The 19,617-nt window shown below is 39.8% G+C and overlaps 3 protein-coding genes across 5 annotated transcripts in view; 1 reads left to right on the plus strand and 2 right to left on the minus strand.

Annotated features, from left to right (window-relative positions):
• The window catches only part of drosha (drosha ribonuclease III), a 41,191-nt gene extending 40,182 nt beyond the window's left edge, over nucleotides 1-1,009 (minus strand). The window contains exons 1-3 of one of the 3 annotated variants that reach the window (XM_052610784.1): nucleotides 844-1,009; nucleotides 593-704; nucleotides 218-251 (exon numbers count right to left, since the gene is read on the minus strand). Coding sequence is in view for 1 of the 3 variants with exons in the window: in XM_052610783.1 (XP_052466743.1) it covers nucleotides 218-251; nucleotides 531-532 (36 nt within the window). In the remaining 2 variants the exon portion in view is untranslated. Of the gene's footprint in view, nucleotides 1-217; nucleotides 252-530; nucleotides 705-843 lie in introns of all 3 variants that reach the window. The other 2 variants (XM_052610785.1, XM_052610783.1) reach the window with 2 other exon arrangements.
• A 1,145-nt stretch (nucleotides 1,010-2,154) lies between these two features.
• Nucleotides 2,155-5,190, plus strand: lsm5 (LSM5 homolog, U6 small nuclear RNA and mRNA degradation associated). Its single transcript, XM_052610787.1, has 5 exons — nucleotides 2,155-2,294; nucleotides 3,036-3,131; nucleotides 3,425-3,452; nucleotides 4,074-4,146; nucleotides 4,720-5,190. Exons 1-5 carry the CDS (start codon nucleotides 2,249-2,251, stop codon nucleotides 4,750-4,752), a joined length of 276 nt encoding a protein of 91 aa, XP_052466747.1. The 5' UTR covers nucleotides 2,155-2,248; the 3' UTR covers nucleotides 4,753-5,190.
• A 32-nt stretch (nucleotides 5,191-5,222) lies between these two features.
• psme2 (proteasome activator subunit 2) lies at nucleotides 5,223-8,535 on the minus strand. Its single transcript, XM_052610786.1, has 11 exons — nucleotides 8,378-8,535; nucleotides 8,008-8,040; nucleotides 7,859-7,921; nucleotides 7,588-7,674; nucleotides 7,453-7,498; nucleotides 6,702-6,799; nucleotides 6,540-6,608; nucleotides 6,359-6,426; nucleotides 6,182-6,236; nucleotides 5,559-5,645; nucleotides 5,223-5,434 (listed from the first exon to the last, which is right to left on the minus strand). The coding sequence occupies exons 1-11, from the start codon at nucleotides 8,423-8,425 to the stop codon at nucleotides 5,354-5,356; spliced, it is 735 nt and encodes a 244-aa protein (XP_052466746.1). The 5' UTR covers nucleotides 8,426-8,535; the 3' UTR covers nucleotides 5,223-5,353.
• Nucleotides 8,536-19,617: the final 11,082 nt, after the last annotated feature.

Below are 19,617 nucleotides of genomic sequence, written 5' to 3' on the forward strand. Positions count from 1 at the left end.
TGTGTGCGCGACTGCGCGTGTCTGACTGACAAAGGTCTTTGACCAAAATTAACTTTTTGAATAAAGGGAGCGTAACAGTGTGCAGATCTTTGTTCTACGTTTGAATTAATTCTAAGCCATTTTACTTACTAAGTTTTGCTGTGTTATCAAAATTGTAAATAAATAAAATAAAGCCATAGTTCAATCAAAAATGAAAATTGTGTCATTATTTACTCACCCTTATGTCGTTATAGCCTGTTTGGCTTTTCCCCCTGTAGAACATAACAAATATATTTTGAGAAATGTCTCAGTTTGTCTACAGTTGTCAAGTAAACAAAACATTCTTCTAAATGTTGTCTTTTGTGGTCCACAGAAGTTGTTATTCCTTTAAGAGTACAGCAAAGCGTAATAACTTAAGACATAACGTTAGTAGCGGTTTCTAAATATTAGAAGGCAATAATAACATTTCTTTAGACATAGTAGCAGTTTCTAATTATTAGGCCAAAAGACAAACAAGTTTCCAAATTCCCTGAAGCAGCGATTTAACTTACATAAACAAGATTGTTTGACATGGCTTATACAAATCTAAACCACTAACGTTAGCCTTGCAAACCTGCTACGTTATACAGGTCTTCGGCCGAGTCCAATCTTGAAGTAGTCTCAAAACCGGATTCGAAAGATCAATGTTTTCACTCCCACCGATGCGTCTTAGAAGGTATTTTCACCTGGCGTGTTAACACACACACACAAGATAAATAAATAAACAACACTCTAAAAGGCATCTAACGTTACAGTTTCAGCGTCAGACAGAACAGCAATTGAATTATGAAGTCAACCATTTTAATCCTAAAGAGTACAACTCACCTTTAGATGTCTTCGCTAATGCTTAGAAACTACAGAAATAAACCTGTGTCGCTGTTCATTGTGTTTTATGTTTACTGCGATAAAAATTTTCAGTTTACGATACGGAGCTGTAACGTTAGCTTGTTCACGATGCGGTGTGCTGCAGCCAATCAGATTGATGCTGACATGGAACCAATGAGAGCGCGTGAAATGATACTTCGCTGAAACAGACTTCTTCTTGTTCTTTTAATGCATCACTGCCACCAACTGAGCTGGAGTGTGGAAAGTACTGGGAGAGTTCACACAAAAGTTCAGCACTTACTTTATTTTAAATGTGTACATAAGACATATTTGTAGTTAAACTAATTCATCATGCCTCCACACTTTTGGTTGAACTATTAATTTAATGACAGCAGCCCAGAGCAGACAAAATAAAACATAATGATCACATTCTTAGGTTTTGAGATGTTTGAAAGAGAATCCATAACATATGACCAAGAATCCCATGATCAGTTACACTCACTTACTCACATTTGATTATTAACCCATTAATAGTGCACAATCCAAAAAGTTTTCTCTTCTTTTTATGAATTGTCTAAGATTAGGATTTCCATTATTATAATTTTAAAACTTGGATCACATTGATCACAAATAATTATATATAATGTTATTTGTGACATTTATCATTTAAAAAATGAACAGCATCTTCAGTCTGAAGAAGGCTGCAGGCTTTCAAGGTCCAGAAATGAGACAATCTCCTGCTCTTGGTGGGAGACATAAAAATCACAGTGATCTGAATACACCATGCACATTACAGGCCATTAAACTCATTAACTTCATTCATCATTTAGCAGATGCTTTTATCCACATTGTTTAATTTGGGCGTAGCCTGATGAATCATAAATAACAAATGTGAGAATACAAGTCTAGCAGTTTACAGCTACAGGTGAAAACACAAGACAAAAAATACAGTGACAACTACAAAATGGTAACAATGCATGCAAATAAAAAAAATATCATTGGAAAGTATTGTATTGTAACATAACGAACATTTGTAAATCTTTCAAAATTACTTAAATAGTTATAAAGTGTGAAATAATTGTTAAAGTACAAATTCAATGTTTTAATGTTAAAAACTGAACGTATCTTATAATGGCTAAAATGTATTATTATTATTATTATTATTATTATTATTATTATTATTATTATTATTATTATTATTATTATTATTATTATTTATCACAGATAATATGTATAACATGGTCAGGATTAACAAGAAAAGAAAAATGTTTACGCCATAGACTGTATAAAAACAGGTTTACACCAGACTGTATGGTTTACACAGTTATCGATGGATTAGTGCTAATATCGATTTCTCATGTCTGTAATTCTTTTTCACTGATGATTATTCAGGTCTGTTATCAAAATGGCGGCAGTCGCGGCGACGAATCCCTCGCAGCTTTTACCTCTCGGTATGTGCGATTTTCGTCTAATGGATTATTTACTTTATTATTGAACTTTTGCAGTCGTTGAAATTCATGTGTATTTGGCGCATTCAAATTTCAGTACGTTTTATTTATTGTTGTATTTTATTGGACACACGTGTTTACTAAATGAATAGGTCTAATCATTTGTTTTAAATAACGTTGTATGATTTAATTTAAGTGATTCGTACCGAAGATATAAAATGAAATCCGTCCCTGCAGTGAGTAAGGGCAAATTCTGTTAAAGTGCATCACTTTGATCGAATTCAACTCCATACAGTTTTATTTCCATTCCATTCCCTTCCCTTCATTGGTTCACTAATTTATGTGCTCTTCAGTTGTAGTCGGAAATATCGTAATTACGAGCTACAAGCACACAAATGACGAATTCGTTCTTTGATTCAAAGTTTATCAAAACCTTACTATTAAATAGACTTAGCTACCTGACGGACTTCAGTCATAACAAAATGATCTTCAAATGTGTAAAACATTTTAATTTTGTAATTTTTGGTGGGGTCAGTTCTGCTTCATTCAACACACTGATTTGGAGGGTCAAGCACATTGTATTGTGGGATACTTACTGTACGTGTCTTTATGTATACTGTATTTTGCTATGGAAAATGTAGAAGATTTCACACTGCCCCCAACACGTACTGCAGACATGAACAGCCTCAGTCTTGTGCTGTTGTCTGTGATTGTGTTTTTCATGGCTTCTGTGGTCTCTTTCAGAGCTGGTGGATAAATGCATTGGCTCACGGATTCACATTGTCATGAAGAACGATAAAGAGATTGTGGGAACTCTGCTCGGGTTTGATGACTTTGTCAGTATCCTTTTACATGCTGGAGAAACACTGGCACATAGTTGTGATGGTTAATGTTTTAGCATTAGATTCTTTTATGTACGTTATATAAAATACAAGTACCAAAGTAACACTTTGGTATCATTTATTTGATCTATGAATGTAGAAGACTTTGTTGTAATGCCATTACAGTTACAGTTTTAATAAAGTCTGCATTACCATTTGTTTCACATGATTTAAAGAATGAGAAGGTACATTAAATTCCAAAAGTGTGGCAGGTCTGTATAACAGATGTACTTTCTTGACTGCTTTAATCAGACATGGTTCTTGAGGATGTGACTGAGTTGTAAGTATATGTTCCTACCTAAACATGTGCATATATATTTCTTTATCATCTTTCCCCGATGTATGCACCCATCTGCTTTGATTTTAATTGCTCCTCAAACTTATGACTGAAAATATATATATATTCATACTCTAATGTAGGCTATATTTATTTATTTTCTGGGATATTTAGTGATCAGACACCATGGTGCTCTTATTTTTAAAAAGGTTAATACAGAATTTGGAATACGTCAAATTTTTGTATTTCTTTAAAATAGTGTTAATGTGAAAAATAATGTGAAAAGGGGGTTTAATGTGTTGCATGGCTCCCTAAAAAATGGCATTCATGTGTCCTGTCTCCAACATGCCAGGTCTATATGTTGTAAATTGATTATTTATTATATAACAATGTTTCAATGTTTTGAAGTGTACATCTGTGTATTCAAAGTTTTAGTTTTACGTGGCTCCACAAAGTGTTCTTAAATTGAAATTGAATTCTGAAATCAATAATGTTTGGAAAAACATTTTACAAAAAATGTTTGGCGTCAACATGAATGTGAGATTACATTTCAGAAAACTTGAAGAGATGAATCTTCATCTCAGATGTCACTGAGCCATAACAACCGTTATTTTTGTGTGTCAGTGAAATCACTCCAGAAGGCAGAAGAATCACAAAGCTGGATCAGATTCTGCTTAATGGCAATAACATCACAATGGTATGATCAATTTTTGAGTTCATCTTTAAATCAACTAGCAATCCACTATATATCACATTTAATGAATTGACAACGTTTGCTTTGAGATTGGTTAAGTGTATGAATATGCAAATGAGTAATATTAAATTGAGTAAAGCTCTAATGTAAGTTTTTTTTTTTTTTTTTTTTAAACCAATGTGTTAATAGAAGTTGAAGTGCACTACATTTACAATGGCCACCAACTGTTCAGATTCAGTAAAGCTGGGTCATATAGAAAGTTATATTAGCATAAGTTTTTATTTATTTATTACTATGGAAGAATGTTTTTTTTTTAAATAATTTTCTATGACAGACCAAAAAAAAAAAAAAAACCCTAATAGCGATGCTTGTCTAACAAAACCTATCAAATAGAAATACTTGTCTGTGTCCGTTTTTAACTGAAATATTTGAATTATTAATTAATTGAATGATTATTAATCCATTTCAGACATTACTAAAACACACCAAACTGAAATTGCATTAATAGATAAAAGCTAATCAAAATTATTACATTGTCAGATGGAAGGAAATAATGTGTTTCTGCTTTTTTTCCAGTTGATTCCAGGAGGAGAAGGACCAGAAGTTTGAGAAATGTGTAGCACCTTCCACAAAAAAAAAAAAAAAAAAGTTATTGTTTCATATATATATATATATAAAAAAAAACAGGATAAAGAACTGATCACTTAGAATTGATCACTTCTTGTCTTCAAAAATTATTTTTCATTTCATGAAGGGGAGATTTCCACATGAGATATTTCTATTGTTTAAGTGATCCAGAAAGGATTTTGTAAACATTTGTTGTTTGTTACAGTAAAACAAATAAAATGAATTGGACTGAGTTGGAATTCAGCTGTATGTTATAACATTATATTTCTGAAGTGTGAATGAACAAACTGAGTATGTTTTGTGAAGTCATCTTTTTTGGTTTTAATATGTTTCTTTGCTGTTAGAATATGACACGTTTATGAATTTGTGCGTTTCCTGATTTATTTTGTACATGCTGAAATAAACGTACATTTGAATTTACTTGAACTCATAATTTGGACTACAACACACTGTATGTTTATGACTGACTGAAGTTTATTAACCACTTTAGGGATGTATCTGTTGAGTGTCAAAAATGAAGAAATGAGAAATTCTGAAAACTTGTTTAGTTGTAGAACGGCACTGCTCCCAGTAAGCATCTGTCTCAGTACATGGAGGGCTTCTCTTCTCCTTTGGGATTTGTCACTTTCTCCAGATTCTTGCTGATGACATCATAAAGTTCAGCCTGGAAACAATAAACATCTGAATCTACAGCCATACGGATGTGAACACAGCTATCAAGACTCGTATGAAAAAGCCATCTGTCTAAGATGATTTGCTTGCGGAGTGAATAAATGTAAGCCACTCACATAGAAACCGCGTATATCAAGCATAATCACTCTGATCTCAGAATATGCTGCTTCATCCTTCTCGTGCACCAGAGAGCGATAATCCATCTGTCAAAAAACATTTTCTTCATTATTACACAAATAAGGATAGGAAAGTGACAAAACTATTCTTCTAATCTGTTGAGGTCAATGTGTAAATTTGCTGATTTATGCCCAAATATTTAAATATGCACATCATGGAAAAATCATCTATTCATTTTAGAGTAAACTGCAGATAAAATTAAATGTATAATACATTTTTAATAATTACATGTGTTTTATTTTTTTTGTACATCCCTATTCATATTCTTGAAAGGTGGGGATGTTTATTGTGCCTGAAAATTGCAATTGCATTTTCTTGCAAAACTAATTTCTGACATATTCAATTTCATGTTTTAGGGCTGCAGAATTTTCACAATGTTTAACTACTTTTGTGTTTGCACAGAGTACTCAAATTACCTCTTAACTCATGCATTAAAGGATTAAATGCCAAAAAACTGAGAATATGGTATTGAAAACCCTATTTAATAACTGGCTATACAAAAAAAATTAAAAAAATAATAAACTGTAAAGACGCTAATAAGTTTATTTAATGGGTCACTCACCACGTGGGTGTCCTTAGAAGCTTTGGCCACTGCATCACCTCTCTCTGAGAAGTACCTGCAGATAAACACACTTTCATTACCAACATGACAAAATGAATGAATGTGAGCAGTGTAAAATACATTGCACCTTTACAATCTTCAGTAAACATAATGTACTGAAATGGGTATTGCTCATACTTGTTGATGTTGGTCTGAAAACCCTCCACCTTCGTCTTCACAGCAGTAATTCTCTCAAGGATTTTTTCCTAAAATATCAACCAGTCATGTTAGCCACTGGTAATCTTTGATTTTTAGAATCAGAAACATTATGTATAAAACAGCATTTAATTGGAGTCTGAGACTTTTAAGGATTAATAACCTGAATTGCAACTCCAAAATCATTTCCATCCTCTATTTTTGGAATTAGATGAGAAATCCAGCAAGAAACCTGGGACAAAAATAAGAAAAGAATAAAGTTGCCACTACTGTACATCTGGAAAATGCTGAAAACATATCTATAAGTCAAATTTTGCCCATTTACAGTGATGCAGGTTTCCTTCAGAGCCATTATCTCTGGTTTTACAATATCCAGCAACTTCACAATCCGGTCATTTCCTTTGATGAAGCCACACTTGGGAGCTGACAAAAGACAAATGTTACATTGCAAAAATATGCCATATTCCATATCTCAACAATGCATCACAGTTATAGTTTGGTGCACATATGCAACTTTAGCGCACTTTTATCAATTTCTTTTTTATATAACTCTGGTACACATTCATCTTCACTTAATCTGTGCATAACAATTTTGCCTGAAGAATTTTCAGCTTCTATTTCTACTTTTTTAATTATCTTAGTAACTTTTTAATTGACAGAAACTAGGAGGACCCATTGATTAAGATAAGTTTTGAAAACAAAACTAGGGGATGAGGGATCTTTGAGAGAAAAAGGCTGAGAACCACTGATCTATATTAGCTATAGATCAGTGTTTCAGTAAAGTTTCAAATTAACATGAAGTACCTCTCTCAACAACAGTTATTTTTATTTCCACATTTCCCACTCATAAATACAATTTCGCTCAGTCATTCATGTACTCATGATGTGGAAAACCCCATGAGGAAAACAGCTTACACTGTAAATCATACAGAATGTTACAGAATTTTCTATTTTCAAATCTATAAATGTTTGTGCAGTTTGTAAAGTATAAAAACCATTATGTCTATGGAATGTCCCTGTTAAACATGGAAAACCAAGATGTGTGTGCACATGCATGCATGCGTGTGTGAAATTACCTTTCTTCTTTTTCTCATCATCTTCATTTTTATCTGTCTCCATCTCCTGTTAAAATATTTTAATACATGTTTGAAATCTTTTTATTTATTATTTTTTACATTATTATCTTTATGAATCACAAGCTGGATGCCAACCTCCTCCTCCGGAGCAGGGGGATCAGGAATGGGAATGTCCAGGGGTGCATGGAGAGATGAGAGGTCAGTGATACTGAACTCATCCCCCTAAACCATAAAAAAGAATTATTTTAGTTCTGTTGTTGCTGAAGCAGGTTAAATTGCTCAATTGTTAACCTGGTGAGTAGGTCACGAAATAATTTCCCATGGATACACATAGCCTAAATGAATACCCAAATCTATTGGTCACTTTGTATAAAAGCCTCTGCCAAATGAACAAAGGTAAATGTACCTTTAACAGGTTGTCAAGCTGTGAGATCTTCAGAGGTATGTGATCGGAGAACAGGTTTTCTGCCTGTCAACACATCAAATATTGTCAACACAAACAACCATAAACAACCATTTCAAATGTAGTCTATGTGTGTATTATTGAATTCATACCTGCTTGTACAGTGACTGACGGTAGTTTTCTATCTTGATGAAGGAAACACATATGTACAATTACAATTCAAACATTATCTTTGTCCATGAACATGATCGCGCCTCCATGCTACTTTCACTTTCAACATTCGTGGATGAGGAAGTGACTCAGGATTTTTTTTTTTTTTTATCATTATTTTATATCTATAAACTGAGATTTCCATCAGTGTCTTATGTTCAAAAACTACCAAAAACAAAAACACAAAGCCCTTTTAAAACATTGTGGAGGCATAATTCCAAAGCACTGAGGTTAGTAGCGTACGCGTTTTTGTTAAGTGCACTCTGTTGACAGTGGAAATACTTCGTGTAAATACTAATGAGATGAACTTACCTTCACTGCATTATCAGATTTTATCTTCAGCACTTTAGATTTGGACATAATGAATGCAAATGTTCGTTGTTTTCAGACAAGCAGAATCCTGGTACTGTGAGCAGCAGACGTTAATATGTGCCTCGCGCAGGTTGACTTCGCGATACTTTCGATTTCTTGATGACGCCCACAATTCACCAAAGGATCTACTGGAATACAGAAAACGGTTTATGTTTTTAGATTATTAGACAAAAATTTAGATTTTTATACAAAAACTGTTTTCTTTTTCTTCTGTTATTATATGAACTAATTTTCTTTTAAAAAAATGCAGAAATGTGATAATTTAATTTAAACACTGTGGGGTTAAATGACCACCTTTTGTCTTAGGTAAAAAATAGGGGGCGCTATTCACTCTATGAACAAGTGCTGCAGTCATGCTGCAGGCAGATACAGGTATCAGCACCAGAGATAATTCTCCAAATTTCCAACTTGAGAAATGAAAATGATTTTCCAAAATGAAACCTTGCTCATGGACATCCATTCTGTGGATGAGTTTGTTTCTTTCTCTGTCAGAACAGAATTTGATAATTTTGCCTCACTTTGAAAATGTATCTCTACAGTAAATGGGTGCCATCAAGAATAGAGTTCAAACAGCTGATAAAAACATCACACAATGACTCCAGCAGATCAATCTTGTGAAGTGAAAAGCTGTGTTTGTAATAAACAAATCCATCAAGACAGTTTTAACATTTAGCTTCCTCCAGTGAAAAAAAATCACATCAAAATCCACCAACATATATATATATATATATATATATATATATATATATATATATATATATATATATATATATATATATATACATACATACATTTTTTTCACTGGGTAAAGCATATGAACAGAGGGCACATATTTAGCTTGAAGCATTCGTTTGAAGGAGAGAGACACAGAACACAGAACACACCCTTATTAGTATTGAGATGTGCTGCATTCTTCCATAGTCACAGCATAAGCAGCGGGCAATGAACCATAAATATAACACATTACAAACAAATGTCATAACTTATTAAAACATTTTATACTATTATAGATGTTATTTACATATAATTGTATAACGTTTTATATTACAGTGTTATATGTTTAGCTATGACTAAGTTAAGATTCATTTTAATATGACAATAAAAAAAAAAAAAATAAATAAATAAAAAAAACCTCCATTGGTGACAGAATGTAGAAAAAAACTTTGGGAGAAACCAGGCTCAGTAGGGGGGTCAATTCTCCTCTGACCAGACGAAACCAGCAGTTCAGTTTCAGGCTGCAGCAAAGTCACTTTGTGCAGGGGACTAAACTGGTCCCTGTGGTATTGTCCTGGTGGCCGTCTGAGACAAGGTCTTCACTGTGGATCTGTCTCTGGGGCTCTAGTTGTCCTGGTCTCTGGTGACATTCAGGGCTCAAGAGGTCCTCTAGGTGCTGATCCACCATCTGGTCTGGAAACAAGGGGTGGTGTTGGCACAGTGGATAAGACACATCCCTGTGGTGTGAGAGACCTGGGTTTGAATCCTCTGTGAGACACCAATGTGTCCCTGAGCAAGACACTTAACCCCTAGTTGCTCCAGAGGCGTGCGACCTTTGACATATATAGCAAGTAGCTTTGGATAAAAGCATCAGCTAAATGAATAAATATAATGTAAATGTATTGGATCTGGGTGACTGCATTGACCATCTGATCTGGATGCAGACTGGATTGGGTGGCTACGGTGACCTCAGAATAAGGGAGAAACAGACTAATATTAGCGTAGATGCCATTATTCTAATGATGTAGCAAGAATGGAAAGTGTTCTGATTAACCTAATTACTGCAGCTTACAAATTCTTTAATGGAATTGAATATTAGAAATGTGTTAGTGTTTTATGTGTAAACCACCTTAAAGAGATGGGTCTTTAATCCAGGTTTAAATTGACAGAGTGTGTCTGCCTCCCAAACAATTTTATGTAGGTTATTCCAGAGTTGGGCGCTAAATAGGAAAAGGATCTGCTGTTCACAGTTGATTTTGATATTCTAGGTATTATCAAACTGACAGAGTTTTGAAAACGCAGCAGACGCAAAGGACTCTAATGTAATATGAGATTGTTTAAATACTGAGGAGCTAAACCATTCAGGGCTTTATAAGTAATAAGCAAGATTTTAAAATCTATACAATGTTTAATAGAGAGCCAGTGCAGTGTTGACAGAACCGGGTTAGGGAAGTCATGGCCTGACGGTTAGCAACTCTGACTCGCAATCGAAAGGTTGTGAGTTCGAGTCTCGGGCCGGAAGGAATTGTAGGTAGGGGGAGTGCATGTACAGTTTTCTCTCCACCTTCAATACCACGACTTAGGTGCCCTTGAGCAAGGCATCGAACCCCCAACTGCTCCCTGCCGCATTTATGCCGCAACATAAATGACTGCCCACTGCTCCGGGTGTGTTCACAGTGTGTGTGTGTGTTCACTGCTATGTGTGTGTGCACTTCGGATGGGTTAATTGCAGAGAGAATTATGAGTATGGGTCACCATACTTGGCTGAATGTCACGTCACTCATGTAATATGATCATACTTCCTGGTTCTAGTAAGAACTCTAGCTGCTGTATTTTGAACCAGCTGGAGTTTGTTTATTAAGCGTGCAGAACGACCAGCCAATAAAGCATTACAATAATCGAATCTTGAGGTCATAAATGCATGGATTAACATTTTTGCATTTTACATTTAGAGCATAGGTCATAATTTAGATATATTTCTTAGATGAAAAATGCAGTTTTTTCAAATGCTAGAAATGTGGCTTTCTAAAAAGATTTCTGGAAAGATTGGGGGGTCAACACTTCGCTGTGCAACTGGCTGTTGGACTTTCTGACTTGAAGACCTCAGGCAGTATGGGTCGTCAGCAACACATCCAGCACCATCACACTGAACACTGGGGCCCCCCAAGGATGTGTGCTGAGCCCCCTCCTCTTCACTCTGCTGTCCCATGACTGCACACCGTCACACAGCTCCAACCTCTTCATTAAGTTTGCGGATGACACGACTGTGGTGGGTCTCATTAGCAACAAGGATGAGACAAACTACAGGAGCGTGGTGAGCCACCTGTCCGGGTGGTGCAGTGACAACAATCTCTCTCTGAACGTAGAGAAGACGAAGGAGATTGTTGTAGACTTCAGGAGAGCACACACTCAGCAAGTTCCTCTGACCATCAACGGTGCGACTGTGGAGAGAGTGAGCAGCACCAAGTTCCTGGGTGTGCACATCACAGAGGACCTCTCCTGGACTGAAAACACAGCAGCACTGGCCAATAAATCAAATCAACGTCTCTACTTCCTCCGCAAACTGAGGAGAGCCAGAGCCCCACCCCCCATCATGTACACCTTCTACAGAGGGACCATCGAGAGAATCCTGACAGGCTGCATCACTGTGTGGTATGGCGCCTGCAACGTGTCCTGCCGAAAGACTCTGCAACACATAGTGAGAGCAGCTGAAAAGATCATTGGTGTCTCTCTCCCCTCCCTCCAGGACATCTATGGAACCCGTCTCACCCGCAAAGCCCTCTGCATTGCAGGTGATCCCACCCACCCATCACACAGCTTCTTCAGTCTGCTGCCATCAGGGAGGAGACTGCGGAGTCTCCAGGCCAGGACCAGCAGACTGAAGGACAGCTTCATCCACAAGGCTGTCAGGAAACTGAACTCGCTCCCAAACTTGCCCCCCCCCCCAGATCCCTCCCCCCACTAATATACGATGACATGCACCAGTCACTTTGTGCAGCTTTGGTCTGCTCACTACCTCATTCTCCATGGAACTGACGTCATTCCACTACCTCATCAGTCAGTTTAATAAAATAACTGCTCTTGAGCCCTTTGCCACTTTAATCAGACTTAATAAGCTTTTTTTTTTTGCACTAAATAATCTTTTATCTGCACTGTTGTTCACTTCATTGATTTGCACTCTATCTGCTTTTTGCCTTGCTCTGCTTAATTTAACTTTATTTTTTAATTTTATTATTAATTTTATTATTTTTTAACATTCCCTTATTGTATAGTTGTATCTACATTTTATATTTTGATCTAGATTTTTAGGCTTTAATGTTAATGTTATCTGTGTGCACCGGGGGTCTGAGAGTAACGCAATTTCGATTCTCTGTATGTATGTACTGTACATGTGGAAGAATTGACAATAAAGCGGACTTGAACTTGAATTGCTATCAAATAGTACACCTAGGTTCCTAACTGATGACGAGGAATTGACAGAGCAGCCTTCAAGTAGACAGCATTCTAGATTATTACATGCAGAGTTTTTAGGTCCTATAATTAACACTGCTGTTTTTTCAGAATTTAGCAGTAAGAAATTACTCATCATCCAGTTTATTATATTGAATATGAATTCCGTACATTTTTCAAATTGGTATGTTTCCCCGGGCCATGAAGAAATGTAGAGTATCATCAGCATAACAGTGAATACAGTGTTTCCTTATGATATCTCCCATGTAAAGTGTGAAGAGTATCAGCATTTTTACTGAGCTTTGAGGTACTCCAAACTAGTGATACACTAGTGATCAATATGATACCTCTTAATTCACTGCTATGAATGGATGGCGGTCAGCTACAACCACGACCAGATGATAAGAGCAGGTCACTTGTAACTCTAATGAGAGCAGGCTCAGTATTATGATATGGTCTCAATCCTGACTGGACATTTTCACAGATACCATTTTACTCTTAAGTAGGAATATAATTGTGAGGATTTTACATTTTCTAGTATCTTGGACAGAAAAGAGAGATTTGAGATTGGTCTGTAATTAACTCAGTGTTTGGGGTCAAGTTGTGTTTTTTATTTTTTTGCTTAATAACAGCCAGTTTGAAGGTTTTGGGACATATCCTAGACAAAAAGTAATCAGATCTAGCAGTTTTTTATGCTTTTCGCTAGGATAGGTTACTTTCCTGCCAAACAATGCAAAATACCTCTACTTTTGTTTTCCTCCAGCTGCGCTCTTTTTTCCAGATTCCTCTCTTTAGGGTGCAAGGGTTCTCATTATACCACGGTGTCAGACTGTTTAGATCGATCAAGAAGATTACTTACAAAGCAGTCTTTTGTGGTAGAAGTGATGGTTATACCATACTTGTAACAAGGAGTTTACAGTTTTAGCATACAAATGTTCTGTATAAGACTAATATAGAAAGACATATTTAAAATCAAATGCACACAAAAAGGAATAAACATTTATTATAGGATATTATTTTCTCAAGTTACAAAAGCTAAATTTACTCAAGAATAAAATGTTAAACTACCAAATGTGTTTGACTTCTATTTTCAGTGGGGCACAAAAGAGATGCATCAAAAGGAGTCCGGAGCCTTAGTCACCATTCACTATTTCACACATTTATATAGGATATAATAAATCAATGGCCACTGAGAATATGCAAGTCCCTCCTATTTCAGTACATTATGTTTACTAAAGATTGTAAAGGTGCAATTTATTTTAGACTGCTCATATGTATTCATTTTGTCATGTAGTAAAGTTTATCTGCAGGTACTTCTCAGAGAGAGGTGATGCAGTGGCTAAAGCTCATAAATAAACTTATTAGTGTCTTTACCTTTTTTGTATAGCCACAGTTATTAAACAGGGCTTTCAATACCATATTTTCCTTTGATTAAAAAGTTAAGAGGTCATTTGAGTACAATGATAGTAAAACATTGTGAACATTCCCTAAAATATGAAACTACTTGCAAGCAAAATTTAATTTAAATTTTCAGGCATAATAAACATCCCCACATTTTAGGAATACGAAGTAAAAAGCAGTTAAATCCATGTAATTATTAAAAATATATTATTAAGACATCTGGGCATAGCCAGATGTAGCATTTTGGGGGCCATAAGATTTTCAAAAGGAGCTGTTCTGGATCATCTATTTAAATTCATGCTGCGTCTGAAAGCTCTAAAATGCTGCCTTCGGAGAGCAGCATTCTAAGGCAGGAAGGCATCAAAGCACATCTGAATCCAAATTCTACTTTACTGCCTGTCTCTGGAGATACCTTCTTCTGATCAAAATTTGAAGGCAGCAATAGATGTATCCTTCGCTGCCTTTGATTTCATAAAGACAGTGCAGAATCAGAAATAATTTAGCTATCAGACTCTGATTATAAATGACAAAATAACCTTAATGTAATAATGTAATTCATACACTAAAGGGTTGAGTACATAGTGCATAAGTACATAGTGTATGTCACAGTGTCTGGTTTGTGTTCCCTGGGTAACCACTAGATGTCCTCCTTCCCCACGGTGTCTTTCACATTTTGAACTACATTTCTCACGATCCTTGTGTCTTCATTGCACTCAGCTGTCCCTGGTCACTAATCATTGCACTCAGCCAATTCCCCATTAGCATTATCAAGGGCTTGTGAGGGACAGATTGGAGCCGCCGTCTTGCCATTGTGAACGGAGAGGGGATAGGAGATGCATGTCTGCCGAGCCAGTGCCGCTGCACAAGATGGCCGCCAGCCCCCGTTGACTTTCCAGAGTCGAGTCAGGTCCCCGTTGACTTTCCAGAGTCGAGTCAGGTCCCCGTTGACTTTCCAGAGTCGGGGCAAGTCACCGATGACCCCCAGAGTCGGGGGCAAGTCATTGATGACCCCCCAGAGTCGTGGTGGTCTTCTGCGCTGCCTTGGTGGGCTTCTGTTTCGACCGCACGGAAGTGGTGGTCTTCTGCGCCGCCCTGGTGGGCTTCTGTCTCGACCGCACGGCTGTGGTGGTCTTCTGCGCCGCCCTGGTGGGCTTCTGTCTCGACCGCACGGATGTGGTGGTCTTCTGCGCCACCCTGGTGGGCTTCGGTCTCGACTGCATGGATATGGTGGTCTTCTGCGCCACCCTGGTGGGCTTCTGTCTCGACCGCACAGTTGTGGTGGTCTTCTGCGCCACCCTGGTGGGCTTCGGTCTCGACTGCATGGATATGGTGGTCTTCTGCGCCACCCTGGTGGGCTTCTGTCTCGACCGCACAGTTGTGGTGGTCTTCTGCGCCACCCTGGTGGGCTTCGGTCTCGACTGCATGGATATGGTGGTCTTCTGCGCCACCCTAGTGGGCTTCTGTCTCGACCACACAGTTGTGGTGGTCTTCCGCGCCACCCTGGTGGGCTTCTGTTTCGACCGCACTGATGTGGTGGTCTTCTGCGCCGCCCTGGTGGGTTTCTGACTCAACCGCATGGCTCCAATTCCACCTTGCTCCACCCTGTATTCCTGCTCTGTCGGTTTGGCCCTGGGCCACTGAACATTCTGTCCTTCCAGGACTTATGTTTTGTTGTTTTTTTAAATATTTGTTTTGTGTTGTTTTTTGCCCTCTTCTCTCTGTTTCCCTCTATGGAACTGGCCCTCCGTCCCCCCCCCGTGAGCCTTCTCCAGTCCACATCCCTCCAGGTCTCTTGTTTTGACGGTCAAGTCTTGGAGCGTCTGGTAGCTGCTCCATAGAGGGGGGTTATGTCACAGTGTCTGGTTTGTGTTCCCTGGGTAACCACTAGATGTCCTCCTTCCCCACGGTGTCTGTCACCTTTTGAACTACATTTCCCACAATCCTTGTGTCTTCATTCTCCCACAAGTCAACGTGTTGGAAAGAGTTTATCTATCTGTTAAACTTCAGGAAGAGAGACACCAAAGTGAAGGCAGAATAGGAGCAACCTAAACCTATGGTTTCACTTAACCACTATACCCCATCCTACAATGTGTGTACCTTTGCACTCCTTTAAAAAATATAGGGGTAAGAAGAGGTGTGTAACAAAAATAGAGAGGAGAGGCTGAAAGGACTGCCGTGTCCAGGTCCCAGGGCAGACACACAAAAATGCTCAGCAAATTTGTTGTCTCACTTTGTGTACATGAATCATATCTCTTCCCAAAAATATTAAGATCTGAGCATCCGGATCTAACTTCAGAATTATTGTGCCACAGCCCTAAGATGTGGATAAGCGAGAGCGACCTATAGTGTGGGAATCTCAGATCTATTGCTCATGATCTCATTGCACTCAGTTAATTGAGGAAGGTCCAGAAACAAGCTACCATCCAAAGCTTCTACTTTGAAAACTATTTGCTTACTTTCCATTTATCTCAATGGATCCAGCACAAGTTTCCAGCAATTATGGTGACAGGCTGCTTTGGATTCCAAACAATTCATAGTTTTTCCTTGACGTCACACCCTTACAGGAACATCCACATGGAATCAAGTCAAGTCAAGTCACCTTTGTTGTATTGTGCCTTATACAATACTGTTTGCATCAAAGCAGCTTTACAGTGTCAAGGAAAATTGTCAGGTTCTTGGTAAGGAGGAACTCAGGTGCAGACAGGATTTACAACACAAACAGGTTTATTCACAAAAAGGGGAAAATAAAAACCCACGAGGGGGAAAACAAGGGCTAGGGTAAACACTAAATGATTCTACAAAACACAATAAACAAGGTAAACAAAGACTGAACACTAACTACTAACAAACACTCACTGCAGGACAAAAGACTTCGAGGAGTTTCAAGGACAAGGTACAATCACGAATGATGAACACATATGAGGTACACAAATCACACAGAGGTACAATGAACCGACGCAAGACAGAGCACACTAGGAGATCTAAATAGGGGAACTAATCAAGACACGACAGGTGTTACAGATAGGACAATCACGACACGACTAGGATAACAAGGGGGCGGGGCAAGGGAACGAGACAACACAAGCACATGGCCCAAAGACAAGGCCATGCGCTTGTACACAAAACATGGGTCTGTCATGATCCTGCCTCAAGACTAGGAAAAATCAAGGACACGAGGGCAGAATCATGACAGAACCCCTCCCTTAAGGAGCGGCTTCCAGACGCTCCTCAAGGGAACATCAAACACGGGACATGACTGACATGACGGACTGGGACACAGACACAAACCAACAAGACACGACAAATAATAACAAAGGCAGACATGAATACACGACGGCAGGGTTAGGGTGACATAACAAAAAAAACAAACAGGGAAGGGGAGGGGGCGGGACCACAAAGTTCATGGGGGGCAGACCAGGGTGAGTGGGTGGGGCAGGAGTTTTAGAAGGACAGGACGAAGGCTGACGACGGGGGGTACGGGCAGGTCTGGGTGGTGAGGGGCGGGGAGGGTTCTCGGGATAACTGACAGGAGCAGACACAGGACGCGGGGCAACACTTACGGGACGCGGGGCAACATCAACAGGACGAGGGGCGACTACATCAACAGGACGAGGGGCGACTATATCTACAGGGCACGGGGAGACAACATCTACAGGGCACGGGGAGATGACAGGACACGGGGATACAACATCTACTGGACACGGGGGCACATCAACGGGACACGGGGCCACATCAACAGGACACGGGGCCACATCAACAGGACACGGGGAGACAACGGCTGGACACTTAGGACTTCTGGGGACAGGGTCAGGGGACAAAACAGGACTGACGGGGACTTCTAAAATTTGGACAAGACGGGACAAATAATCAGAAAAAGCTTTAGCAGCTAGGATAATAGGCAGCTCCTTATGGGATGAGACCGACTGTACAAGAGTCTTTGCTGCAGAGTCGGCCGCGGCTCTCTCCTCCGCTCTCACGACTGCAGCTCTCTTCTTTGCCGGCTCGGGCACGCTCACTGTTGCTGGCTCGGGCACGCTCACCGCTGCTGGCTCGGGCACGCCCACCGCTGCTGGCTCGGGCACGCTCACCGCTGCTGGCTCGGGCACGCCAGCTCTCTCCGCTGCTGGCACGGGCACGCCAGCGCTCACCGCTGCTGGCAAGGGCACGCCAGCTCGCTCCGCTGCTGGCACGCCAGCGCTCACCGCTGCTGGCACGGGCACGCCAGCTCGCTCCGCTGCTGGCACGGGCACGCCAGCGCTCACCGCTGCTGGCACGGGCACGCCAGCTCTCTCCGCTGCTGGCACGGGCACGCCAGCGCTCACCGCTGCTGGCTCAGGCACGCTCACCGCTGCTGACTCGGGAGGAGACAGGGTCACAGGACCGGCAGGCCCCTTCTTCTTCCTCTTCCTCCTCGGGCGCGGTGCAGAGGCTACAGCTGGGTCAGAGGCGGGTTGGGGGAGTTTGGTCTCGGACAGGGCAGACTCGGACGCCGAAGACTCTGAAGCCGACTCCCATGAAAACCGTCTCCCTCGTTTCATGGGGAGACTGCTGGCTGAGGAGGGCACCTCAGGACTCTGGGAGGGGCTTGCCTGACCCCCCAGGGTTGCCACGGCCAGGACACGACCCTCCGGGATCGCCGGCAGCTGGGTAGGTGGGGACCTCTGGGGCTCCTCCTCTCGCCCGCTCACTCCGGAACGACCTCCCCTGGTCCCCCGGAACACCACAAGGCGAGAGCCCTCAAAACAATCTCGCTGGCTGGCTGATGCCATCCAGCATTGCCTCCTGTCTGCTGAGTTCCTTGGTGGTCGGTTCATTCTGTCAGGTTCTTGGTAAGGAGGAACTCAGGTGCAGACAGGATTTACAACACAAACAGGTTTATTCACAAAAAGGGGAAAATAAAAACCCACGAGGGGGAAAACAAGGGCTAGGGTAAACACTAAATGATTCTACAAAACACAATAAACAAGGTAAACAAAGACTGAACACTAACTACTAACAAACACTCACTGCAGGACAAAAGACTTCGAGGAGTTTCAAGGACAAGGTACAATCACGAATGATGAACACATATGAGGTACACAAATCACACAGAGGTACAATGAACCGACGCAAGACAGAGCACACTAGGAGATCTAAATAGGGGAACTAATCAAGACACGACAGGTGTTACAGATAGGACAATCACGACACGACTAGGATAACAAGGGGGCGGGGCAAGGGAACGAGACAACACAAGCACATGGCCCAAAGACAAGGCCATGCGCTTGTACACAAAACATGGGTCTGTCATGATCCTGCCTCAAGACTAGGAAAAATCAAGGACACGAGGGCAGAATCATGACAGAAAATAGTTTGTCAATAATGCAAGAAGGCAGGCAAAACAAGGCTTTCCTCCCTTGACTGCCAGTTATCTTTACAAGAGTTTGCATAAAGTAGTAATGTAGTAAGAGAGTAATATTTTAAGGCCAAATATACCTTATTGATGTAGCATAATTTGCACAGGAAAGCAGATGAACCCAGTATATAAACACATTGTGTAAAGTTTAATATGAAAAGTTTTCCCAAAGAAAACCATTCTTAAGAAAACACTGAAAAATGTAGCGGATTGGTTCAAT

This window comes from Carassius gibelio, chromosome A12 (genome assembly GCF_023724105.1).
Source record: "Carassius gibelio isolate Cgi1373 ecotype wild population from Czech Republic chromosome A12, carGib1.2-hapl.c, whole genome shotgun sequence".
Taxonomy (NCBI): domain Eukaryota; kingdom Metazoa; phylum Chordata; class Actinopteri; order Cypriniformes; family Cyprinidae; genus Carassius; species Carassius gibelio.